Source organism: Cryptomeria japonica, chromosome 2 (assembly GCF_030272615.1).
Source record: "Cryptomeria japonica chromosome 2, Sugi_1.0, whole genome shotgun sequence".
NCBI classification, from domain to species: Eukaryota; Viridiplantae; Streptophyta; class Pinopsida; order Cupressales; family Cupressaceae; genus Cryptomeria; species Cryptomeria japonica.
Genome location: NC_081406.1, coordinates 438,219,843 through 438,247,650, shown reverse-complemented (window position 1 = coordinate 438,247,650; position 27,808 = coordinate 438,219,843). Strand labels below are relative to the sequence as shown.

Genomic DNA, 27,808 nt, shown 5'->3' with positions numbered 1-27,808 from the left:
AAAAGATTATATACTACCTACAGATGTGTCATTATTATTACTCTAGTTGCAAATCAAATTATACCAGGATCATTAGAAATTGTGAATAACTTACTGGAGTTTCACTCTCATCAATTTCTTCTTTTATATGAGATGCACATCTGGATATTGATTTGATTTCATCTGCAACCATTTTATTCCAGTGACCTTTCCTAGCCTCTTCCAGCTCCACTTCAAATGTAAGGTTACAGGCATTACACATAGAGACCTTGTCAATTACATTATCTGCCTCTGGTATTTCAGCTATGCCCGCAGCAAGACAAAGAATTTCTAACCTCCTCTTATGACACTTCAACAAAGTTGCAAGGTCCTTTGGGTTATCTTTCTCACAAGCCAATATCAATGTATCCAAACCAGACAACTCGACTGAAGTATCCACAGTGTAATCCTTGTTCACACCCAATCCCTGAACAAAGCATTTCTCATTACCAGAAAGGATAACTGGAGAAAGTAGCTTAACCAACTCTGAATATTTCTCTCTCTCAAGCAATTCAGGACAAGAGCTTTTCAGCAATCCTTCAATTTCCAATAACCTAAGCTCATGCTGAACTCTTTGCAGAGAGATTTCCTTATCAACCTTACAATAGGGAAGCATAACTCTGTCACCAGTACCGTTTTTAACTAGTCTGTCATTTAGAATAGAAAAACATTTTTGAAACTCTTTACAGCCTTTCTCTCTATCACCAGACAATGTCCACAATCGACCACTTAACCAATGAAAACGAACCCAGAAGGACCAGTCAAGTGTTAAAACTGAATCGTTTGTTCTGGACTTCAGACCATCCTTGTTCGTATGTACCACAGCATTGTCTGTTCTTGTTAAACCATCTGAAACTGTACTTCCTTCCATAAAAGAGCTGCATGAACGATCCATGTTCTTATTTCCCAAACTGTGTTTATATTGGGAACCTATTTCAAATGAAATTGTTGACTGCGACAAGGTTTTTGGTATATGTCCAGCACTCATTACAAAACTGTTAAAGTGCATATTTACAGAAATTGACTCCACAACTTTACAGAGATGATACATTGCTTCATTAAATAGATCACTAAATTTGGATTCTTTAGAACAGGATGTTGCAAGATCAGAATTAAGTTCTGCCAGAAAAAGGCTACAGTAAGGAGACTTATCATGGTTCCACTGCCTTGTCATTTTATCAAGTTCCAGCAATCGATATAGGCCGTCCTCATATGGTAAATTGTTTGCAGATAGCTTTTCTAGAATCAATTCCCCAATTTGATAGACGCCATAATTACCATTGATTTCCTTAAGGAATTTAATCACATCAGAGTCATCAGAGTCAAACAAGTTCATATTTCTATCCACTTCTGAAGGATGTTTCATGGAAGAAATATCAGCAATTTTGGAGAAATTTATCTGTCTTGTGTCACAAACAATAAATGGATTAAGCATTTTCCTTAAAAGTTTGGCTTGCTCCTTCCCTTTTTCTAGATCTGATTCTTCTCGTTCACTTTTACGAGTCCTAAGCTGCTCTAGGCGAGTGCTGCGCCTTTCCTGAGGAGGTTCTTCATCTGTAGAAAGTTCCCTTTCTTTACTAAGGCGTGTTCTTTCATTGATATTTTCAATAACAGGTACATCTCTGTGGATTGCAAGTGTGCTTGTGCTTATTCCTTTGTCTTTACAAAGAATTCTGCATGCCTTTGAACTACATTCTAAAGATGCATTCACCTCCATACTTTTGTCTGTGTCATCCCCTGAAAAAAAATGTGGCATATTCAATGTTTGCCATCTTAGGTTGACATCACTTATCTCTATGTTCCTCACCAAAAATTTATATTTAGCATTTACCAACCTTTGGTAATCACTATAACAGCCTGCCTCCCCATATTCAATATCATGCTCATGATTGCTAGGCATCTTTGACTTGAGGATATTTAAGAGGGCATCTATGAGCGCACCCCATGATGCTTCCAGCAAATGTAGATCTACCTGTTGAATTTTTCCTATTTTTGAACAACTATTATTTTCTTCAATGTCTACCATTTTCCTCTTCTTAGGAAAAGACAAACCAATGTGCTTTGGCTCCAGTTTATCTATGCCACATATTTCAAAAGGAGTTGACTGTGACTCCTCAATTACTCTCTTTACAATGGAAGCACGTGAATGTGAATGCCATTTTTTCAGGAGGGTTTTTGCAACAATAAGACACGACACTTCATCTCTGATTGCAATGAGAACCTCCAAAAGCTTCTCCATACAGTTCCCTGTGTTTAGAAATAAATATATGAATTACATAGTAACAATCATATCAGAAGCATTGTAAGGCAATCACAATAATTTATTCTTTGTTTCAAAAACCTCCAACGAAACTTTTTCAAACAAAGTTAAAAATAACATTATGGTGTATTAAAGACACAAGTACCCAAAAACTTATAAACCTGAACAAAGCTTGGTAGATTTGATAACATTAGTTTCAATATTTTCACTAGAGATAACTTAAGGTAAGGAGCTCCAGATCCACAAAAAGAAATGGATAATTACCACCCATTGTCCCAACCTACCATCTACATTTACTTGCAGAAAGATACGGCTAATTTAAGGATTTCACGGTATAGACTAAATGCCGAAAAGCTGTCAATTTTGAGAGAAGAATAATGTTGAGTAGCAAAATAATATTTTTCTGAGTAATAGAAGCATTATTTAAATATGGCATAACAATGGATAGAATAATTCACTTACAATTGTTAGGACTGCAATTAAGACCTTCTTCAAAAGCCCTGCGTGATGTATTCAATGATCCCAAAGCACATGATAATGTCCCTAAGTGATTCCAGACAACGATATCCTTTCTGTCAATTTCCACAGCTTGAAGATAGCACTGAACAGCTTTCTCATAGTACATAGAGCCTTGTTTGGCAAATGTGTTGCCCAGATTCTTCAATGTCAAGAACCTGGAGCCAGGAGATTGGCACAAAAATCCATTGACCAAATGACTAACAGAAAAAATAAATATTAATATTGCTTTTCATAATAATCCATTCCCAGACTAGCTTCAAACACCACCATTTACCAGCTTACAATATCTATATTTTCTAAACGGAAGATATAGCCAATGACCCTCCTTTTGATGCCTATTTTTAGCCACCCCAAAATCAGTAGTTACACAAAAAAATTCAAAATTTATTTATGTTGACATAACTGCAAGCATGCCCTGCAAAATTTATCTAATTGATGAATCATGTAAGGGTATACAACTAATTTCATGGTTGTCTTGGGCTCCAAGGTCATTCCATGTTCAAATCATAGAGATGCATGTAATAGTTATACCCAGCAGAAATTATCTATTTGATGAATCATTGAAATGCATACAACTAAATTCCATAGTTGCTGTAGGCTCCAAGATAATCCCATGTTCACATCATATTTTACCTTGTGAGATACATGAAAGTTGTATAATGCGGGCTTAAAAATGGGCCTTAGTCAAATATACTTTCTTTCATTTTTGAGAATTTTAGAGAACATGCATTGAATTCTTTAGACAGGAAAATGGTTCAACTGGATAGTTGAAAGGGAACATGTCCAAGACCATTTATAAGAAGTTAGTAACCATCCCCACATGCAAACTCACCTCCCATTTGCCAACACTTCTTTAACATGGCTCCCTAATTTTTATTCCTGCTAGAAAAATTCTGGAGAACAGACATGCTTAGAACATCAACCAAACTTTGGATCTAAATATCATAAAAATTAAATGCAATAACATTATTCTCATGAAATGCTTGGTGTGACTGAGAACCTCCAATGTTTGCATATGATTACATCATAAACAAGGAAAGATAGTAGGTGATATCAGAATTCTTGACAAAAATTTCACCACCAAGATAGGCGAGCTAAAGTGTCGTCATTCATGCTAAAGTTGACAAGAACACAAAATTTTACAGCATAGTTACTGTAATTTGATACTAACAATCTTATATCAGATTTAACATACTTATATTTAAGTCCTTGTGATTGGGATGCAATAATGGAAGGGCACTTATATGAGCATATCCCAAGTTCAAATCCCCCTCACTGCAATAAGGTGGTGGCCCATGATCCTAGCTACATGGTGAGCCTTTGACATAGCAATTATAGGGAACATATAAATCTTCCTACTGTTTACAAATCTTTAGAATGTGGTCAAATCTTAGCTGATGCCAAATCAAAGTAGGGAAACAACCTAAGCTTTCAAATGAAAAAACAACATTCATCACTCTATATGTTTACTTTGCTTGTGCTTATACCAATAGGAAAACGTCTTCATCATCACTCTATATGTTTACTTCGTTTCTGCTTATACCAATAGGAAAACGATTGTAGGCCTTGAAGTTGAAGGTGAAATACAAAGGTGAGTCTTCTGGGAAAAGATATATAGTTGATAATTTAAATGGATTTACATGTCTTGCACCTGGCTTGTGGAACAAGTGACGGATGACTCAATCCCACTCTCTTTGTGATCTCAGCTAGGGAAACAACCTAAGCTTTCAAATGGAAAAACAACATTCTTAAAGTTGGAACCAGGATTTTTTGCTACGTGTATTGCCACAAAAACAGTAGATTTAGTGCTTCAATGGTTTTGAATGTCACGAGGCTGTTTTAAGATTACAAATATTTCCTTTTACAATAAGTGAACAAATTAAAAAACTTAAATTTATTTTTCCACTTTATTGATTTTGATTGTCAAATTAGTGTTATCAAATGAGTCAAATAAGTAGTGACACATTTCTGCTTATGGATGATATACACAGAAAATTCCTATCAAATGGTATGGGCCCAATTGGTAAAAACTCAAACCTTTCATGGCAGAGCCCCATCAAAAAGACTTAATAAGTTATCAAATCATAAGGAAAAAGATAAGTGAATCATATTATTTGAAAAAGTATTTTCCTCCAAAAATCAACCTTTGCAATTTACTTGGTAGAAACTGCAAGAATCCACCAAGATCTATTAGAATGAATGCCTTCTCATGTCCCCACCCAAACAATACTTGAAGCAAGAGAGGATGCGTCCCTTGCAAAGAGCTATTATTTATGAAAAGAGGCGAACCTTCACCCAAAGGGAAGGATATAAAAGGAAAATGCATTCATTTGGAAAAAGGGCATCAAGGAAGGATCAGGCAGATAAGTGTAGCACTCAGCAAGAGCAGAAAATAAATAAATTATAGCAGATATCTGCATTATTATTATCAACCTGGAACTGGCAAGATGCAATTAGACAAGAGCGACCTTACATGTGATGTGCACATCTGAAAATAGTTAGATCAAATCATCAACCAATCCAGATCAGAGAAGTTAATTGAAGGAAGACAAATAAAATCAGACATTGACAGCCGATTCAGCATACAGTAATATTAATATCCCTGTGAGTGGAATAAGGAATAAGGAAATACAAGGAGGGGAAACAGTGACGAGGTCCTCCCCTAAGTATGCCACCTCATGGTGGTGACCGAATGGTCCCATGAGGCCAACGGGACACGAGGAGTGTTGCCCTTGGGCTTAGGAGGGAAGGATTCTTGGGACACCCTACTGTAATTGTTCTGACTTCCCTATCATGATTGACCATGAGATTAAGAAATTCAGATCATAAGGGGGAAGGTTGTCATATTCCCATGTAGATAGCAGGCAATGATTAGAAACATTAAACAATACATGTACATAAATATATATATATTCAATACATAAATTATTTTTACCACTTAAAATACATTTTATCTTAACTAGTAATGAAAGGATGCGTCCATTCCCAAGCCACCTCCGAAATAGACACCACGTTTCAAAGGGAATCGCGTGGTTTCAAAGAGGTATAAAACCGCATCCCAAGGAAACACAAGAGAGGGAGTGACAAGGAGAGAAGGACAAGGAGAAGCATCCAACAGGTAACTTCGTTACTCAGTAATAATATTTATTTCAGTTTTCATAATTTATGATGCCTAGACAACCATGAGGATTGCCCGGGGAATGCATCAGTCAGCAGACGATGTAAAAGGGCTAGTCGCTGGTTCCTCCCAGCAATGAAGAACCAACACCTAGTAAGCATTCCTTCCCATCACCAGTAGGCTGGTACGTCCCCAAGCCAATCCGCTTAAATGTCGAAATGTTGAAGTATGTTTTGTGCCAGTTGTATTAAATCTGTTTTCATTCCTCATATAACAGTAATTAATATAATTTAACTAGTGACCCAGATTAATTGCTAAATCGGTTCCATGCCTAAAAATGACTTACCAAATGAACTAAGCACATCTATAATGTACAAAAAGGTAAAATGAACTTAATCTTCACGCTAGATAGGTAACCTGCAATATCAGATTTAGAATGCTGCATTAAAATACACTTTAGTGATAGACAAAAGAATAAAAATAATTCATTCATTCTTAGACACAACTAATATGTAGAGAAAAGGAATACTAATTAATGATAGTCATGTTTTTGCAACTAGGCACAAATATAATGAATTAATCCCTACAAAATTTATATATAATGGATAAATGTTAACCAAGTAATATAGTCATGAATCTATGTTTTATGTATGCATTTGTTATCTTCCTGATATTCTCTGTTTGTTAGTACATTCAAGATAATGAGTGCAAGCCAAGGGTATGCTGAGCCCATCCTCAAGTGGCCCTATCAGCCCTAAGAGACGGGATGGGTTTGGATGGGTAGCCCAGCCAACTTGGAGAATCCTCAAAATCTAGAATGGGTCGTGTATGTATTTTGTGCTACAATAATTATGCCACCGATCTAATATTACTGCTGACATATAAAATAAAATATCTAAATGTTGCAGGAAACCGTAATTTCCTTTTGTGGCCCTAAATCCAACCTTCGGTGGATAGATCAGGCCCTAATTATCAGAAAGGCAAGGCAGGTACAGCAAAGGTTCATTACAGTGGTATCAGAGCCTCCTTCCTGCCACCCTGTGGAAATAGTTAATGCAACAAAGCCAAAGATCTCGTAGGGCCTTAGAAAGAGAGAGAAAAAAAGGAGCCAACGACATGAGTGAACAAGCTAGTAATGAACTTAGGGCCTTCATGGAGCAAACCGCTCAAGCACTAAGGGCACAAATTGAAAGAACCATGCAGGCCTTCATTGAACAGAATGAGAGGAATAACCAACTAGTCCTTCAGGCCCTCCAAAACATAAGCAACCATAACACCAAAGAAGCCCAATCCAATCATTCTGAAAACCACCACCCCACCCCGTCAAAGGACACCAGCTCAAGGCCCACTCAACCTTCATTCCTACCTGAGGAAGCGCCAATAAATGATGATAACCATGACATGCCCATGGGAAATGTAGATCAAATCCTTGCAGACTACCGCGGGTTGGATCCCGAACTACGAGATCTTGTAACCTTCAAAGACTATCGTGATGCCAAACTAAAGACACTGGGCTGGAATGAAAGACATCCTCCAGCCCACAAAGAGCTTCAAAACAAGCTCAGTAAGGTGACTATCCCCAACTATGATGGGGAAGGCAAGATATCAGCTAGGTCATGGGTCCAAAAATTGGATACCTATTTATCCCTCAGCCCCATGACTCAATCCAATGCCATTAAATTTGCTATACTTCATCTATCCAGAGTTGCCCATGAGTGGTGGCACCATGGCCTTATCACTCAAGGACATCAACTTATAAACACATATGAGGAGTTCACCCAAAAGCTCATAAAAAGATTTGACCAAAAGCATCCTGAGTGGTACTTTCGAGAGCTCACCCAACTAAAGCAGCAAGGGACTATTGAAAACTATGCCACAGGATTCCAGAAATTAGCAGTGATGGTACCGGGTCTAACACAAGAAAGGCTTACTTACCTATTCATAGAAGGCCTGAGGGGATCAATCAAAAGCACAGTGAGTGCCCATGAACCCCAAACATTAGATGAGGCTATACAGAAAGCTATGAAATTTGAAGAAAGTTCACCCAAGGACAAGACCAAGCCCTTTGGCAACTCCTCCAAACCTCCGCCCAAGGGCAGTAAACACAATCAAGAAGGGATTGTAAGGTCTTGCACCTATTGCAAGGGAAAGAGAGAAAAGGGACATATGTGTTCAGCCTTGGAGGACCTTAAAAAGAAGGGACTTTGTTTCACATGTCTAAAACCCTATGAAGGAAGGAGCCATAAATGTCAAGGCCGGGCTCACAGAATAGAAGCCTCACCATATGAGGATGAGGAAGAGCCGCCTAGCAAAAGGATGAGACTGGGGGAGGAAGATCAGGCCATAGTTGCCACTATCACCCATGCTGCTAAACACAATCTGTTTAGAATCAAGAGTTCGCTTAAAGGGAAGAAAGTAGTCACACTTGTGGACAGCGGAGCCTCCCATAACTTCATTGATGAAAGGGTTGTCAAGCAGCATAAATTACCCACACAAACTTTTAAGGGGTTCGAAGTAGCAACAGCCACAAGGGCAAGGGTCCAATGCACTAAGTTGGTACATAAGTTGGAGTTCATAATAGGTAGCCATCCGGTAAGGGAAGATCTCTACGTGGTACCATTGGACACAGATATCATATTGGGGACTCCATGGATTTATTCACTGGGATGTTTTATGTTTGATCTCCCAAACCAAATAATCAGATTTCAGAATGAAGGGAAGGAAGTTACTCTCAAGGGCTTACCTGATGGTAGCCCTAAAGTGGCTTCTTGTAAGAAATTGGAGCAAATTTTTAGAAAAGGACAAGGAGAATGGGTGGCCCAATGCATGATACTCGATAAGAGCAATACTCATGAGAAATCCACGCATATGGACATCAAACCCATCATGGAGAAATATAAAGGGGTGTTCGGGGAAATTCCCCAAGGTTTGCCTCCCAAACGGGGGTTTGAACACACTAGAGAATTGGAAGACGGGGCAAAACCAGTCATCACTACCCCTTATCGCCACCCTCACAAATATAAGGAAGAAATTGAGAAAACCATTAAGGAACTACTTGCTATGGGACACATCCAACCTAGTTCCAGCCCTTTCGCATCATCGGTGGTACTTGTTAAAAAGAAAGATGGCACTCTAAGAATGTGTATTGACTACAGAGCACTGAATATGAAAACCATCAAAAATAGGTACCCAATCCCAAGGATAGATGAGCTGATTGATGAACTACACAGAGCCAGATATTTTTCCAAGATCGACCTTCGATCAGGATATCATCAAATCAGGATGAGGGAAGAGGACATCCACAAAACAGCTTTTCGGTGTCACTATAGACATTTTGAATTCTTGGTTCTACCTTTTGGTCTAACCAATGCACCAGCAACATTTCAGTCATGTATGAATCATACTTTCCGCAAGCAGCTAAGGCAATTTCTACTAGTTTTTTTTTACGACATTTTGATCTACAACAAAACTTGGGAGGAGCACCTCAAACACATTGAGGACACATTAAGGATCCTAGAGCAAGAGTCACTTTATGCTAAGGCATCCAAATGTGAGTTTGGAATGGAGGAAATCCTATATGTAGGGCATAAGATTAATGCGGAGGGGGTTAGCGTGGATGAGGAAAAGATAGCCACTATCAAAGAATGGCCTAGACCTAAGTCCCTCACACAATTAAGGGGGTTCTTGGGGTTATGCAGTTACTACAAAAGGTTTGTACAGGGTTTCTCCAAAGTGGCAGCCCCTCTCACCAATCTAACTAAGAAAGGGGCTTTCACTTGGAGCGAAGCAGCCCAAAGAGCTTTTGAAAGTCTGAAGGAAGCTATGAACTCATGCCCCGTCCTAGCTATCCCTGATTTTTCCCTTCCTTTTGAACTACAATGTGATGCCTCCGGAGAAAGGATTGGAGCTATCCTCATGCAAAAGAAACACCCCATAGCCTTCGAAAGTCGTAAGCTGACAAAAACAGAAAAGCATTACCCCGTCTATGATAAAGAGATGTTAGCCATCATGCATGCCCTAGCCAAATTCCGCCAATACCTAGTTTGCACCAAATTCCATATAAAGACAAACCATAACAGCCTAAGATTTTTTTTAAACCAAAGGGATCTAAATGATAGGCAACAAAAATGGGTCAGCAGGATACAAGCTTATGACTTTAATATTGAATACGTTAAAGGAACAACCAATGTGGTAGCAGATGCCTTATCAAGGAAGCAACAAATAAATACCATAACTTCTATAAATGCTGATTGGAAATATGATCTTTTGGCAAAATACGCCAAGGACACTTTTGCTAGCGAGATCTTGAGGGACCCATCAAGTCATGCAGAATACAAAGTTGTGGAGGAGCTTATCCTATATAAGGAAAGGTTGTACTTGGTGCCCAACTCTAAACTCAGGGAAGTAATAGTTAAAGAGTACCATGATAATCCATTGGCAGGACACCCAGGGTTCTATAAGACATATAAACAAATCAGAGAACGGTATTCTTGGAAAGGACTTAAGAAAGAAGTCCAAAAATATGTACAAGAATGTACACAGTGCAAGAAGAACAAAGCAGAACTCAACCACCCAGCCGAGTTGCTACAACCATTGCCCATTCCTGACCAGAAGTGGGAAAGCATTTCGATGGATTTTATCATCGGCCTACCCAAGGCCGAAGGAAAAGATTGTATATATGTGGTTGTGGACCGTCTCACCAAATATGCACACTTCTTTGCTATAACAAACAAATTCCAAGCATCTCAAGTAGCAGAAGTGTTTTTTAAGGGAGTTTTCAGACTTCATGGGTTTCCCCAAAATATCATAAGTGACCGAGACAGCCGGTTTATGGGGCAATTTTGGCAAGAAATCTTCAGGATGGCGAGGACTAGTCTCACTCCGAGTACTAGCTATCATCCCCAAACCGATGGACAAACTGAAATCGTCAACAAATGGATTGAAGGATATCTAAGAAATTATGTCACTGGGCAGCAAAAAGCTTGGATCAAATGGTTACATTTAGGAGAATACTATTATAACACTACACATCATATGTCTATCCAAATGAGCCCATTCAAAGCACTTTATGGTTATGAACCCACCTCTTTTGGATCACTAATTACTCCAAAAAGTCAAGTACCACGAGCCAAGGATTTTATTCAAGAAAGCATGGACATCCTAAGGGCTCTAAAAGATCACATACATCAAGCCCAAAATCAGAAAAAGATATACGCTAATCATAATCGTATTGAAAGATCATTTGAGATAGGGGACTTAGTCTTCCTACGGTTGCAGCCTTACAAGCAGTCTTCGCTGAAATCTAGTGGGGCAGAGAAGCTGAAGCCACGGTTCTATGGACCCTACCCAATATCAAGGAAGGTAGGAGAGGTAGCATATGAACTTGAGCTTCCTCCAGGCAGCCGCATCCACAATGTATTCCATGTGTCTAGATTAAAAAGAGCATTAGGGCAGCAGATATCCCCATGCAAGGAGTTACCTCCAATAGATGATGAGGGAAAATTAACACTCGAGCCAAAAGCCCTTTTAGATGTACGAGAAAGGAGAATAAAGAGTAAAAACATTGTAGAATACTTGATCTTACGGAAAGGGTTGCCAGAGGAGGATGCAACCTGGGAGGGTGAAGAGATCTTCAACCACCCAAATCTCCACATCGCTTGAGGACAAGCAATGTAAGGGGGGAGGACTATCATATTCTCATGTAAATAGCAGGCAATGATTAGAAACATTAAACAATACATGTACATAAATATATATATATATATATATATTCAATACATAAATTATTTTTACCACTTAAAATACATTTTATCTTAACTAGTAATGAAAGGATGCGTCCATTCCCAAGCCACCTCCGGAATAGACACCACGTTTCAAAGGGAATCGCGTGGTTTCAAAGAGGTATAAAACCGCACCCCAAGGAAACACAAGAGAGGGAGTGACAAGGAGAGAAGGACAAGGAGAAGCATCCAACAAGTAACTTCGTTACTCAGTAATAATATTTATTTCAGTTTTCATAATTTATGATGCCTAGACAACCATGAGGATTGCCCGGGGAATGCATCAGTCAGCAGACGATGTAAAAGGGCTAGTCGCTGGTTCTTCCCAGCGATGAAGAACCAGCGCCTAGTAAGCATTCCTTCCCATCACTAGTAGGCTGGTACGTCCCCAGGCCAATCCGCTTAAATGTCGAAATGTTGAAGTATGTTTTGTGTCAGTTGTATTAAATCTGTTTTCATTCCTCATATAACAGTAATTAATATAATTTAACTAGTGACCCAGATTAATTGCTAAATCGGTTCCATGCCTAAAAATGACTTACCAAATGAACTAAGCACATCTATAATGTACAAAAAGGTAAAATGAACTTAATCTTCACGCTAGATAGGTAACCTGCAATATCAGATTTAGAATGCTGCATTAAAATACACTTTAGTGATAGACAAAAGAATAAAAATAATTCATTCATTCTTAGACACAACTAATATGTAGAGAAAAGGAATACTAATTAATGATAGTCATGTTTTTGCAACTAGGCACAAATATAATGAATTAATCCCTACAAAATTTATATATAATGGATAAATGTTAACCAAGTAATATAGTCATGAATCTATGTTTTATGTATGCATTTGTTTTCTTCCTGATATTCTTTGTTTGTTAGTACATTCAAGATAATGAGTGCAAGCCAGGGGTATGCTGGGCCCATCCTCAGGTGGCCCTATCAGCCCTAAGAGACGGGATGGGTTTGGATGGGTAGCCCAGCCAACCTGGAAAATCCTCAAAATCTAGAATGGGTCGTGTATGTATTTTGTGCTGCAATAATTATGCCACCGATCTAATATTACTGCTGACATATAAAATAAAATATCTAAATGTTGCAGGAAACCGTAATTTCCTTTTGTGGCCCTAAATCCAACCTTCGGTGGATAGATCAGGCCCTAATTATCAGAAAGGCAAGGCAGGTACAGCAAAGGTTCATTACAAAGGTAAAGGAAGGATGGTGAGGGGAATGGCTACGGGAATTGTCAGTAGGTATGCCACCTCATGGTGGTGACTGAATGGTCCCATGAGGCCAAGAGGGATTGAATATCCACTCTTGGGCCCAAGGTAGAGGAACATTCACACACCCTAACATACCCTTTATCTTAGCATCCCTATGGTTGAGATCCATCATTAAGTTATGTCTATCTTATAATCAATTTAATGTTCCTAAACCCTAGTAACGAGATCCTTGTTTTGCCTACTATTTCTTACAAAGATTTGTTGAATTATGTTCTCAATGGTTATCTTAATCTAACATGTTTGCAGGAACTTAATTTGGGTGATCTAAGTCGGTACATAACCCTATTCCATCTCCTACTTCCCTCGAAATTTGATTTTAGGGCAAAACTAGGGCATTTAATAAAAAGGGGCATTACATGCCTATGCCAGAACGTGCCATGTGAGTCAAGCACATGCACATTCCTACCTACGAGATGAATTAAGAAACAAAAAATGCAAACAAGGAATAGAAAATGCACGCGCCCCCCCCCACCCCCTTGAAGATGATGTTGCACTAAAGTAGATCACACCCCAAGAAGATCTTGTAAATGAATGAACTTTCTCTCAATAAAAGGTTTTGTGAATATCAACTTGCTCTGAACATTGACAAAAAACTAAGTTGATGAGCTGACCATGAATAATCTCCTGAATATAATGCATGTGAATCTCTATGTGTTTGGTACACTAGTGCTGGAGTGGATTCTTGTATATCTTGATGGTGCTCTAGTTGTCACAATAGTGTTGGAATTATTGTTGTCAATGATGTCAAAGGAGAGAAAAGCATATTCGCTGTCAAAGAAGGAAATCACATGCCTTAATATGTAGCAATGGGGGCTTAGAAGTGCGAATGCTAAAGACCACTAATTGCACCTTGCAATTCAATCATTACGATCAAAAAGGTAGCTGACCCTCATTTAAGGCAGCATTGGAATTATTAAATGGGCTCTCTTGAACAAAGTCTCTCAAATGCTATGCTTCGCGATCAAATGAGACAACTCCAAGGTTATGAAATGTCAGGTCTTGACTCGTAGATAAGCTCAATGGTTGATGTGAATTGCTATTTTCACTTGCGAACTTACACAATTGTTCAGATTTGTCAATCTTATCATGGATTGGAATAGGTTTTGTCAATGACTTTAAGAGATTTTGCAATATAGCTCGTGATCTAATCGAACAAGGATTTTTAAATAAAATGCAAAAGGAATAAGGGTTTAGAAATTCTAATCTAAAACCTAGAATGCAAGAGGCAATGAATGATTCAATGAAATCCTACTAGGCAAGGTCTCACCATCAATGAACAATTTGACACAAGCTTAGTGCAATCATCTAAGGTTGATTTTATATATGTTCAAATTATCACCTTCAACATCAATACCATCAAGGTAATGCATACTAATGGATGTGCAATAATTGAAGTTAAGTTCAATTCCAAATTCCAGTCGACCACGAAAGGCGAACTTACAATCAACAAGAAGCTAGTGGTATGGATTAAATGGATTCCTCAAAAATGCAGTCAATAACTCTTTCATTCAATCTACAATACTTGAAAGCAAATTCTACTCTAAATTTTGGAGGCAATGAGAACCACAAATGCATACAACACTTAAACAACATCACCAAACTTCAATGATTGTATTCAAATCTATAGCATATAGGTGACAATTCTCAAAAATCTCTCTTACAAATTTAAAATCAGGGGGCCAAGATCATGCTAACATGGCCCTAAATTTGCCCAAATTAGGGTTTACATCAAAAAAGGAATCGCCAACATAAGACCCAATGGGATCATGCCTAGTCATCGAGTAGGGAATCTTCTAAAAGATTTCGACCTGCATCCCTCTCACTAGCAGCATATTCCAAGAATCTAGCCAAAACTGAATCAAGCTCCTCCATGGTGATACTGGACAAAGCCTCTTGTTGTGCATCCATCACATCTAACGCATCTAAGAAAGAATCAAGGGCATTTTCCCAATTTGGAGTAAGCTTTTGCAAACTGTGGATGTGGATCAACAAGGAAACCAAATCATCAATCCGATTCTTCATCAAAGAATCCAACTGATTGAAGTAAATAAACTTCATCTTTCCTCTCAATTCTTCCAAGTGTAGACCGTTGCAAGCACTGACATCTACCCCTAACAACTCTTCAATGGATGTAAGGGTCTTAGATTGAATCTCTTGGATCGATCCTTCCATCTCTACACAATCTTGTCTCGCATGATCACAAGTGGACTTCGGCATGGCCAACAAACAATACCATCCTTGAAAATCATAAATATCTCCCTCGCGCACAACTCCCTCCTGGATTAATGTGGGCATCAGGATTTGCTTCAACACCTTGAGGTGGGGGATTGTCTTCTCCTGTACTGGCTGGAAATTATCCCAAACTCCTTCCAAATATTGTATTTTGAACATGAGCATTGAGGATTTGTCAAATGCTTGGACAAATTGAGTCAAGAAATCATCTGCCTATTTTGTAACATCTTCAATCCACTTTCCAAATTCTCTATGTGTATTTCTTGCTGCCTCATGATCAAAGGGAAATCCGCGATCGATTGCACTAAGTGAGACAAAAGTGGGATCCTCACGCCTATGGCAACTCATCCCCACGATATATTCCTAAGTCTCCTATTCTCATCCTTATACATATTCTTCTTTTCAATTGTCCTATCCAATCATGCCCTAATTGCCTGGACTATATCATCAAGTTCCTGGAACTCCTGTTTCTTTGTAGTTCATCCAAGGTCAAACGTAGTGATCTGATTATCCATGGGAGTGGCCACGTCATTGGTCACATCACCCATCGGGATAGCCACGTGCAATTAGCACACTTGTTTCATCTCTAGCCACATTAGAGAATATCTTAGCCTTCTTCTGCTCCTCTTTGTTTGTCCTTGCTAAGAAATCATCAATATCTTCAATGGGCTATGTCCCTATCATCTTCCTTTTCTCCATGCTCTACAGTAACAATCGAGAATGGTGGAAATCCCCATCCTATCATCAAGGCACATCTCTCGATCAAATCCTCTTAAAGATGAGATGACATCATCATCAGTTTCCTTATCCTTAGTCAAATCGAACACATTGTTGCCCAAACTAACATTCAATTGGACTGTGGGAGATCCTGGTTGCTCTTGATCCTCATTCGGTGGTGCCGATTGTGTTGTAGCATGTAACACTTGATTATTTTCTAGCAAGGCCTCCGTATTGGAACATGTTGTGACCTTTTCACACATCGCCCCATTGCAAATGGGGACCCCCTCTTTCCTGCATCCTGCGTTGTTTGGTTTAGGGTTTTAACAACATAGTGGGCAATTTTCGTTTCCCGTGCCCAAGTCTCTGAGTTTTGATCATGCCTATTGTCGTTTAGGGTTTTGAAGTTATAGGATCAAGCACGTAAAGTTGAGATTTTAAATGATCCTGATTTTGTCTAAGTGTAGACCTTTTGAGCGTTAACGTGTTTTTGAACGTCCACGTCGATGATTTTAAGTGCTAAGGTGTTTTAGAACCCCTTTGGAGTTGTTTTCTCGCTCCTAGGAAGTTAGTCAAGTTTATTTTGCACTTTATCCCGATAGATTTCCTTTAGTTTCGCTCAAATTTCTGATAAAATTGCCCAAGTCCAGATGAGTTTTATTGAGTTTTGAAGTTTTTCCTAGTGGTTTTGAGTGGAAAAATCATCATTTTCCGAATAAAAATTCATATTCTAAAGGTCAAAAGGTCAAAATTCCACACTAGAGGTGCTTTTCCCCTCATATTCCTGACCACCCATGATTTTCCCCCACTCAAAATCCAAACTAGACATGAATTTCCCCTAGAATCCAGACATGCCCTGTTTTTCCACCACTCAAAATCCATACTAAGGGCGATTTTCCACTAGATGACTGAGAATTTGACTAAGTGTTGGGAATTTTTCCTGACTACCTTCGTTTTTCCACTAGGAGTGTGGATAAGATTACGGATGACTTTTGTGATGATTCCTGACATGGATCGATTTTCCACCAAGTGCTTTTGTGAAAAGATTTCATGGATTTAATGCAGATAATCATTCCAAACCCTAGGCGAATTTCCACTGGGGACGTTTTGATGATTTTTGTGTCCGGATGATTGTCCAGACAAGGGTCAATTTTCCCCTGGACCCATTTTTGTGCAAGTTGATGAAGTTTTTGATAGGGATTTTTATCCCTACTTGGGGCGATTTTCTCCAAAGGGCATATTCAATGATTTTTGTTGGGATTTTTTTTATCCCAAGTTAAATTGATTTTCCTCATTGGCCATTTTAATCCAAATTTTGAAATATTTTAAATAAATGAGCCTCAAATTTAATTGTTTTTTTTACAAGTGCAACGATTATTTAAAAAATAAAAAAACAATTAATAAATGATTCACAATAAACATTTTATGATTTTTACCTTCTAGAAGCAAATCGATTTTTGCCAGGCAAGTATAAGTACAAGTTTTTTTATCCCACATTGCTTGTGTGGTGAAAGTTGAGGGTGAAAGCAAGTTTAAAAGGAGGAGGCTAGCATTATTATATTATTATATTTGCCAACTATATTTTAGACTTGGGTGAATTTTCCTCCAGGTGGCGATTTTGGTTGAGTGTCAAGTTGACACCATTGAAGGCTGAAGTTGTTTCCATTGATCATTTCCATCATTCCCAACCAAGGCGATTTTTCTTGGCAGCCATTTGAGTGTGTTGAAGCATCATTTTCAGACTAAGGCGATTTTTGGGAGGTGGCGACATTTTTGGGAGGAAGACGATTTTTGGTTTGGGGGGGGGTTTACCTCCATTTTTGGTGATATTCCTCTTTAGTGTGTGGCGCCATTATCGGAAGCTTGCTGGTTGATGTTCTCAGACCTGTTATTTGCCTCCATTGCTGAGATCTTTCGACCTCCATTGTTGGTTGTGCATGACATTTTCAGATATATACTTCATTAACAGCTTATTTGTGCCTAAGGCGATTTTCTCTAAAGGCTGATTGGAGGCATTTTCAGTGCATTTTCAGAGCTTTTTAAGTTGTTACAGGTCTGAAACTCCATTGATAGGCGGCTGTCCTCAGAAATACTTCATTTCCAGCCACTTGTCATTTTTGGTTGATTTTGTTTGGAAGGCATTTTTTTTATCATTTTCAGGGATTTTTACTACTTTTCAAGGTGCTGGTAAGTCTGAAACAATTCATTTTCAGACTTGTCCTCAGAAAATATTCTTGTTACCAGCCATACTTATATTCCTAGCATTCATTGTTTTCACCATTGAAATCGATTTTCATCAAGTTTGTGCACATTTGGGTGATTGCAACATGTTTTTAGAGATTAATTCATGAAGTTGCAAGTTGTCTTCAGACTTGCTGGCAGCCATTGTTGACCTCGGAAGGTGTCTTCAAACATAGTTTTGTGTGAAAACACAACCTTACACACCCTTCCTTAGTCATTGTTTGATCTGGTATACTCCTTTGCACTTTAATTTGAATAAAATTCCTAAGTATAAGGAGCTGATTTCAAGCTTTGGTCTGAAAATTATTGATTTTAATAGATTTCATAGGGGTTTTTGTCACATTTTGCATTCATTGTTGAAATCTATTGAGAATGTGGATTATTTTCCTGATTTCCATACCCAAACTTGTCCAAATCATTAGGAAATCAGAATATATGTCAGGAATACTTTCCAAGGTTCTAACTTCTAGCTTCGTACAGATACGATGTCAAAGTCTGAACTCAAGGAAAGGAGAGAACAATAGAGGATAATTGAGACACGATTCTATCCAGAATCCAAGATGTCATCCAGATGGAAGGAAATTGCAGACACAAACATGCATTTCCTGAACATGAGCCAAATGCGACAGCATATGTTCGGAATTGGAAGCCAGATTCCCTCCCCAACTTATGTGAACATGGGAGAACAAGGTGCTAACTTAACCCTATCCTCAACCCAGACGGTGCCTCAAGAGTGGCTGATCGCCAGAGCTCAGCGCAGGGCCGCCACCAAGGCACCCATCGATCTAGAGGACATCTTCTCACGAATGGATCAAGCAAAAGCTAAAGGGAAGAAGAAACCAAGAACATACTCTAAGATAACCAGGGATGAGCAAAGGAACCGCACTCTTCATATTGCCACCCCGCCCGTGGACAAGCCAGCAGATCAAATAACACTGGCAGATTATAGCATTACGACTGTCCCCATCGGACGAGCTACAAAAGAGCAAGAAAAGGAGGAATTTAAGGACTCAGTGCAGAACATACTCAGACAGCTCGAGGAAATCACTGCCGAAAAGGATATGTATCGGGCCCATGCTGAACAAGCCGAGGGATACATCGATAAGCTCCTACGGCCATTACACAACCCCTCTGAATCCCATATTCCCCCAATAGCATTGGCACAAAGGACCACAACTGAATTTGAAGGAATTCGAGATACCGCAAAGGCCGTCAAGGAATGGGTGCAGGACATCAAGAAAAAGGGAGAACAGATCCTCAAAGAAGTAAAGGAAATGGCTCTCCATCGAGAGCTCACTCTAGTCAGGTTGTTGGAGGTAAAGAGAGAATCCCTTCACATGCATGAAGTAGCGGCCTCTACCCTTCCCCTCATAAGAGCTCTTTTCTGGACACATACACAGATTCCCACACTGCCTAACATCCTAGATCCCCATGGCATCAGTGTTCTCAAGGAATGGTACTGGACCGTCACCATGAAGAACGACGCCCAGGAAATTATTGATAAAGAAAATGACGCATGTGAGGCAATTCTGGGGAACATGCAAGAACTAGGCAAGACCATCCTCCGATCAATGGTTTCGGGATGGATAAATGACCTATCCGACAGTGTAATCCGGCCGGATTGGGAGGAAAGGTTGGGAGCAGATAAGGTTTCTTATTCCATTGAAGACTTGAGTTTTGCTGGTCAGTTCCATTCAGACATATTGTGCTTCGAGCATAATCGCTCCAGCTGGAAGGATGGTTTAAGGCACGTGGACCAGTATCTCGAAGGCATGTAGTACAAAATTCGCCACCCTCCCATGCCACCTTTTAGTCTCCTCTTCCAATTATGCATCAAGTTTCAGGAATATGTTCGCAAGGAAGGAGCAACAGGTCGTGATTTATGGCGAGAATACCTGCATGGCGAAGACCAGTTTCTACAGAAAGAATGTGAAACCAAAATAGAGAAAGTAGTTTCTCAAAAATGCCTTTTTCCCTCCAAGTCTTAAAAAGTGCACTTTTGTCCTAAAAAGGTGACAGTTGACTTCTGGTCAACATATTGTAAAGTTTTTTGTACACCTTTTTTTGGATTATTCCAATTGTTGTAATTATCCTTTTTTGGTAGTTATTGCTCCCTTTGGGGTGGTTGTTGATATTTACCCCCCATTTATGGATGTGGGTCCCTCTTTTTGTAAGGATGAATCTGGGCCACTTGTCTAGATTAGATCTTGGCCATTCATCCATTTTTTGGAAACCTATTTAAAGGGACTGGTTTTCCCTCATTTAAAAAAAGGAAGTTCTTGGATTGTTGCGAAAGCTCTGAAGGAATTTGCAGGAATTAATACAATGGATTAAAATTACTTTCAAGTTTCCTTGTGAGTGCATGGTCTCCTTCTTCATTTAATTTTGAAAGCTCTTAATTATGTCTATTCATTTTGCACAGCAGTTTTTACCAAGCATCTGATAGAACCTCCACAGTCCATACCATTAGAGGATAGCTGATTGCTTTTTTCCTTTCCGCATGGTTAATCTGGGCTATTTTATGATTCAGTTCGATTATCAAATATATACATATCATGAATGTAGAAGTTCTAATATCGTATTTGGTAATATGAAAATCTGGTTTCTCCTTTGAAGATTGCACTAAGTTTATGCAAACATTGTGTCTGAATGACTGATGATGCTTAATTTAGTTTCCTGGAGGTGTCTGTCTGCTTGATTGAATCTGCTGTCCTAGTTAGAATTTACAGTTCTCTCTCTCCCTATCCTTCCTTTCTTTCCTCCCAATTTTATCCCTTTTTTTTAGAAATCTGCAGTCCTGCTAAATCAGCTTCAAATTAACCAACGTCACTTGAAAGGAAACCGTAAAAGGTCCCCGGGAATTTATACATGGAATTGCCAATCAAACGTAAGTCCCCTTGTGTTTCCAGCATAAACACATCAAGCCACTGAGAGATCCCGCAGTCAAGACCTGACAAAAGAAACCTTGAGGTAGTCTCCTTTGATCAAACTTAGAAAACAGCATTAGAGACTTCCTTATCTCAAGAGAGAGTAGGATAATCAGTCGGCTATTCTATTCTGCGTTGGCCGTATGGAGTTTGCAGCAATGCGATTTCATCCACGTCAACACTTACTCATTTTGTCCAGGTTTTTAACAGGACAACAGGGCTCATATTCAAAATAAAGTATTTGGAGAGAGTTTGGGAAGAATTCCAACCATTCAGGAGAGGACCATTCCACACCTCAAAGCTTTGAAGAAGGTTCCTATGTCCACGTTGATCAAGGAGAATGTTGTGCACAATGGAGATAGATATGATTTCCATGGCTGGTATTGTTCATTGGCCATGAAGAAATCCACTTATGAGAGCGCACAAAAGAGTTGTGCAGAGATGGAAGGATCTATTCATGATGTCTAGTCGAAGATTTTTGCCTCAATTGAAGAGTTATTGGGAGTTGATGTCAGTGAAGCCAGTGGGCTACCCTTATCACAAAAGCTTGCACCCTTGCTGAGCTATAACCTCAACAACATTGTGAAACATGGAAACAACCCCGAAGTGTGGGACCTTGCGCAACGGGGTTGAATCTCCGGAGAAGGCCGACTTCCTTCTCAATCCAGGTGCAGGTGTTGAACCAACTCAACACTTCAAAACTTACTCCTAAGCCTATCCTAACAACTTGCAGAGGAAAAAGGAAGAGAGAAATGCTTAAAAAGAAAGGAGGTGATGCACCAAGATAAGAGATTGTTTCTCTGCCTACCCAAAATGACACAAAGAATTAACTGAAATACCCAGGAGATGCACAAACTTCAGTTGTATGAATGACTCCAATGCATGTATGGAGGTTAGAATTCGCTGAATGTCAAGAGGGGAGAAGGATTCCCACAAATCACACTTAGAAATAAATTAACACACAACATATATGAGAGAAGAGCCACAAAACATACACCTATGATGAAGGTTAGGAAACATTCATAGCATACATAAGTTGAAGAAAGGCAAAAATAGCAATTTCAATTCACTCAAAGGCCAATGGCCAAACTTACAGTTGCAGAATGCAAGATAAATACAAGAGAAGTGAAAGAGCATAGAATAGCTAAAGCAAGCAGGGAGAGAACCCTTTACAATGAGGTTTAACAACCTTTATATAGAAAACCAGGTAGAAGAGTGATCATGACCCTTGTGTGTGCAGGAAAATGTCAGTTTGGGAATGCAGGGAAGTGCATGCACCTGACTTTCTGTAAATGCAAGCAATCTAGCCATACCTTGAAAATGCAACCCTGAGAAGGGTGGATTGACTGACATTCTAAAGACAGAGCATGCAAACACGACATAAGTTACCACAACAAGCATGGCCCTATACCTTTCTTGATGGAAATCCTGCCAAAATCATTAAATGCATCCCTATAGCTCCACAAAAGAAGGTGCACAAGTCACAAAAGTCGACGGCGCATTTAGAGCTTTGAGTGTTGATCACGCCATCCGGAAGTGTTGCAAGATGGAAGGAAGTCCGAGGACTTCAGAAACTTGGGTTCCCGAAGTGGGGAAGACAAGGAAGGAACTTCGGAACCTCGGGGTTCCGGAGATCCGAGGAAGAGGAAAGAGATGCAGCAAGGAACTTCAGAACCTCGGGTTTCCGAAGTTCCGGGGACCTAGACTAAAGGCAAGGAGGGAAGGAACTTCGGAACCTTGCGATTCCGAAGTTCCGGGAAGGAGAAAGGAGACACTAGGAAAGGAACTACAGAACCTTAGGGTTCCGGTGTTCCGGGAAAGGAAAAGGCCAAGGGGAGGAACTTCCAAACCTCGTGGTTCTGAAGTTCCGGAGAAAAAAAAAAAGGGAAGGCTAAGGAAGGAACTTTGGAACTTCGAGGTTCCGGAGTTCCGGGGAAGAGGAAAGAGATGCAGCAAGGAACTCTGGAATCTCGGGGTTCCGGAGTTCCGAGAAGGAAAGGGAAAGGAACTTCGGAACCTTGTGGTTCCGGAGTTCCGGAGAACAGAAGAGGAGGGGGAAGGAAAGGGAGGAACTTTGGAACCTCGAGGTTCCGAAGTTCCGGAAAGGAGAAAGGAAAGGCAGCAAAGGGAAGGAACTTCGGAACCTCGGGGTTCCAGAGTTTCAGGGAAGGGAAGAAGAAGCAAAGGAAAAGACTTCCTCCAGACAAGACAACACTTCACAATTCTTAATTCCACTGCTATTCTCCCTGATCAACTGGGGCGGCGTCGATCCATGGATCGTATCTCTGAATGGTTCTTTCTGGTGGACCAAGGGTGTCATCAAATGACAACATTTTTGGCGATTTCTGCGGGATGCTTCCCTGCTAAGCATGAAGTCCAGAAGCCTTGAACATCCATTGGGCACTGAGTCATTGAAAAGACCCAAAACATGTATGTGCCATCACTTGGAGGAAAATTGGAAACTAGAGCGCACACCCTCTTGAGGAGAATGCGGCAGGTGCACAAGCACTTATGAAAGCAAAACAACTTCTAGTCTAATATTTACATAGTCATCAACACCCTCTTCAGAAGAAGGGCTTGAGATGAATCCCATTCACTGGGATTGGAAGAACTTCGCCATCAAGCCTGCAGAGATGAAATGCATTGGCCTCCTTGAAACTAGTGATGACATATGGGCCACTCCAGATAGCATCAAATTTGGAGCGTTGACCAGCTTTGGCTTTGTCTGCATCCCACTTGAGAACTAGATCTCCCTCTTTGAAGACCCTATTAGTCGCCTTTTTGTCAAAAACTTTCTTGACCTATTCTTTATGAGTCTCAAGTATATGCATAGCCTGACTTCTAACCTCTTCCAGCTCCAACTCAGCTAGCCTTACCGTCATGGCATCATTCTCTGTCAATTCCAGCTGATGTGCTAGTTCAAGAGAGGGAACTCTAGGGAAGTTGGGAGTCTTGCTTCTTTCCCATATACCAACATGAAAGGGGAGTTATCGATCGCTCTCTTGGGTGTGATCCTGTCAACCCACAAGGCTGTCCTCAATTTAATATGCCATGCCCTCTGATTGTCTTCAATCGTCCTTTTAATTATCCTGATGAGGTTCTTGTTGGAAGATTCAACAAAGCCATTACCCTGAGGGTAATAATTGGATGACATCTTCAAGTATACACCATGCTTAATTGCCCAAGAACTGATTTGGGTTCCAACAAATGCCTTGGCATTGTCTGATATGATGGGGGAGGTGACACCGAATCCTATCACAATTCCATCAAGGAATTCAAACACTAAGGCCTCAGTGGCATCCCTCAATGCAACTGCCTCTGTCCACCTAGTAAAGTAATCTGTTGCGGCCATGATCCACTTGTGGCCAGCACTAGAAGGTGGATTTATCATGCCAATTAAGTCTAAACCCCATTGGGCAAACAGTTGATCTACTTGGATGGGGTGAAGAGGTACGACAGCTAGTCTTTGCTTTCTAGAGAAGAGAGCACATTTCTTGCAATTCTTCACCCATCTATGTGAGTCATTGAATAAGGATGGCCAGTAATAACCAGCCCTCATTATTTTGATAGCCATAGTCCTTGCAGAGAAGTGGCCCCCTGAAGAGCCATCATGAAATTCTTCTAACAATATGCTGACTTGATTTTGCTCAATACACCTTAACAAGACTCCATTAGAGTCTTTTCGAAAAAAGGTGCCACCCACTAAGAAATAGGGGATGGACTGCAACCTAAAATGCCTTCTTTTGGTCTTGTCCAAGCCTTGGGGGTATCTACCTTCCATTAAGAAGGTGGTCATGTCACCTACCCAACTGAATTGAGTGTCGCTGCTAGTTGGTTGATCCTCTTGTAACACAAGAACGACCTCTGAAGTAGTCTTAGAAGATGAGACAAGTTGTTCACATAGGCCCCTTCCTCTTACAAGCTTGGTGATCTTGATGTTGATGTCGTACTCCGTGACCTTGGTTATCCACCCAACCCTCTTCTCGCTAATGTCCTTGTTTAGAAGGAAATCCTTGACACTTGCACGTGGAACTAAGAGCTGGATCCTATTGTTAGACAACATGTCTCTGAACTTTTTTAATGCCCTTACAACAGTGAGGACTTGCTTTTCTACATAGCTATACTTAAGCTCATAGTCCTTTAACCCCTCACTAAAGAAAGCGATAGGCTGCTCCAAATTATCATCGTTCAGCTGTGTTAGGATAGCTAAGACATTGGATTCTCCTCCGAAGGTATAGAGGATAAAATCCTTTTCATAGTTCGGATTGACAAGGGTAGGGGCCTGAGCAATTGCTTGTTTAATCTCTTCAAAACCGGCCCTTCCCTCGTTGGTCCAACTGAAAGCCAATTTTTTCTTCAACATGGAGGTGAGAGGTTTTACCATGGTGGCAAGGTTGGGAATGAACCTCCTCACAAAGTTGATCCTACCAAGGAATCTTTGCAATCCCTTCTTGTGACTGGGGAGTGGGAGAGAAAGAATAGCCTCCACTCGCTCTGGATCAATGGTCAAGCCATCTTTGGATACAATGTGTCCTAACAATCTTCCTTGATCAGTAGCAAATACACACTTGCTAGGGTTCAAAGACACACCATACTCCTTGCATGTCATGAACACCTGCTCAAGATGACCAAGTTGGTCAGCTGCACGCTTCGAATAAACAATTATGTCATCAAGGTATACAAGCACAAACTTTGCTAATACCCCCTTGAAAGCCATGTCCATTGCTCTTTGAAACGTGGCACCTACATTGCTTAGCCCAAAAGGCATTTTACAATAAGCATAGATACCCCACTTAGTAGTAAATGCAGTCTTGTATTGGTCTGATTCTTGGACTAAAATTTGATTGTAGCCTGAATACCCATCCAAGAATGAAAATCTTTCTGAGCCAGTAACCTTTTGGAGAATCTGCTTCAGAGAGGGAAGAGGATAGTGATCCTTGAGGGAGGCTCTATTGAGGTCCCTAAAGTCTACCCATAGTCTGATTTCCCCATTCTTCTTTCTTACAGGGACAAGGTTGGCCACCTAGGAGGAGTGCTTGATAGGGAAGATGATATTGGCTTCTATGAGCTTGGTCAACTCTTTCCTCATTAGTGGCTCAATCTTGGGGTTTATTGGCCTTTGCTTTTGTCTAACTGGCTTTGCATCCGGGTTTAGCTCTATAGTATGCTGGGATAAGCTAGGGTCAAAACCCTTCATGTCGTCATAGGTCCAAGCAACTATTTCATCATACTTTTGACAAAGCTCAACAAAGGCCTCTTGTTCGGTTGAGGAACACACCTTGCCCAAGTTTAGGGACCTACCCTCGACAACAACAACTAGCTTGTAATCACCCTTCTTTGCAGCCAAGTTCATCTTCTTCTTCAATTGATCATCCGAGTTGAAAATGCCTTCCAAGGTAACTAGACCTTTAGGCAACTTCTTGGAGTTGAGCTACATGATTTGATCTCCATACTGGTCTTGCAGCTTAGACTGATTTTTAGCACAAAATTTTGCTTCAATTTGCAAGAAGTTAACAACTTGCTGATCACTTTCAAACACTTGCCAATTTACCTGATTGTTTGGGACAGCAGGGCTTACAACAAGCCTGATGTGTTGTTCCTTCTCGCTTGCAACATGCGTTGGTATGTCGAACTGAGCACCAACCGCTGCAAGCCTATCAGCATGCTTGTTTTGACTTCTAGGAATACTCTAGATGTTGAAGGCCTTGAATCCTTCAATCAAATCCCAAACCCTATGTTTGTATGATTTGAGTAGGTTGTTCTTTGTTATACTTTGAGCTCAGATGTGGTTAACAACCAACTCACTATCTCCAAATACTTGCAAAGATCTGATCTTTCTGCTTTGTGCAAGTTGGAGACCTTGGATCAAGGCTTAATACTCAGTGACATTGTTGGTGCAAACAAACTGAAGCCTAAAAGAGAAGAAATATCTCTCTTGCTCAGGAGAAACAAGCATCACACCGACACCTGCACTATTCTTGTTTCGTCAACCAATTTTGCTGTATCTAAAGGGGCATGTACTAATAAATTTTGCTTCAATTATGGCCTGGAAGCAAGGATTTTGATCCAAGTGAGAGAGAAGAGGGGCTTGTAGGAAAATTCGCTCTTGTACCTTAGGAAGGTACCTGAGCGAACTAGGTGCTTGTGTTCAAATTTCAACTTCCCCTTCACATTTCCAAGTCTAAGTTTGCTTGAATTTACTTCCAAAGGCGAGTTCAAGTTGATCCTTTCCAAATCAATACTCCGGAATGAGATTTTCATGCCAATCAGGAGCACAAAGGGAACCTAAGAGGAATTCGCTCTTGTACTCTTGAGAGGGACAAGAGCGAATTTGATGTTCTAGTTCAAATTCTCCTCTCTTTGTCAAATTTCCAAGTTCAATTCATATGGTAGAGCTTCTCCGGAGTGGGAATGAGTGAATTTCGCATCAATCAAGGCCTAGAAATGAAATATTCCATCAAAATTTAAGCAAGAGTCTCTCTCTTAAGGAATTCGCTCATGTACCCTTCTAAGGACAAGCTCCAAATGAAGTTCGCTCTCTGACCCTTCTAAGGACAAGGCATGATTGCAAACAAAGCTCGCTCCAAGACACATTCTAGTTCGCTCAATCATTAGCAGGGAGAAGACATGAGGATCAGCAAGGACAAGGTAAGCAAATGATCTCGCCCAATGTCCTTTGGAATTTCGATGGCAAACACATGCCAAAGCTAT

General features: G+C 40.1%; 1 protein-coding gene across 4 annotated transcripts in view; it reads right to left on the bottom strand.

The window, feature by feature from the left end:
- The window catches only part of LOC131031611 (calcineurin-binding protein 1), a 148,480-nt gene that overhangs the window by 5,124 nt on the left and 115,548 nt on the right, over positions 1 to 27,808 (bottom strand). For all 4 annotated transcript variants that reach the window (XR_009103064.2, XM_057962769.2, XM_057962772.2 and 1 more), the window contains exons 6-7: positions 2,741 to 2,952; positions 95 to 2,265 (exon numbers count right to left, since the gene is read on the bottom strand). Coding sequence is in view for 3 of the 4 variants with exons in the window: in XM_057962769.2 (XP_057818752.2) it covers positions 95 to 2,265; positions 2,741 to 2,952 (2,383 nt within the window). In the remaining variant the exon portion in view is untranslated. The remainder of the gene's footprint in view (positions 1 to 94; positions 2,266 to 2,740; positions 2,953 to 27,808) is intronic.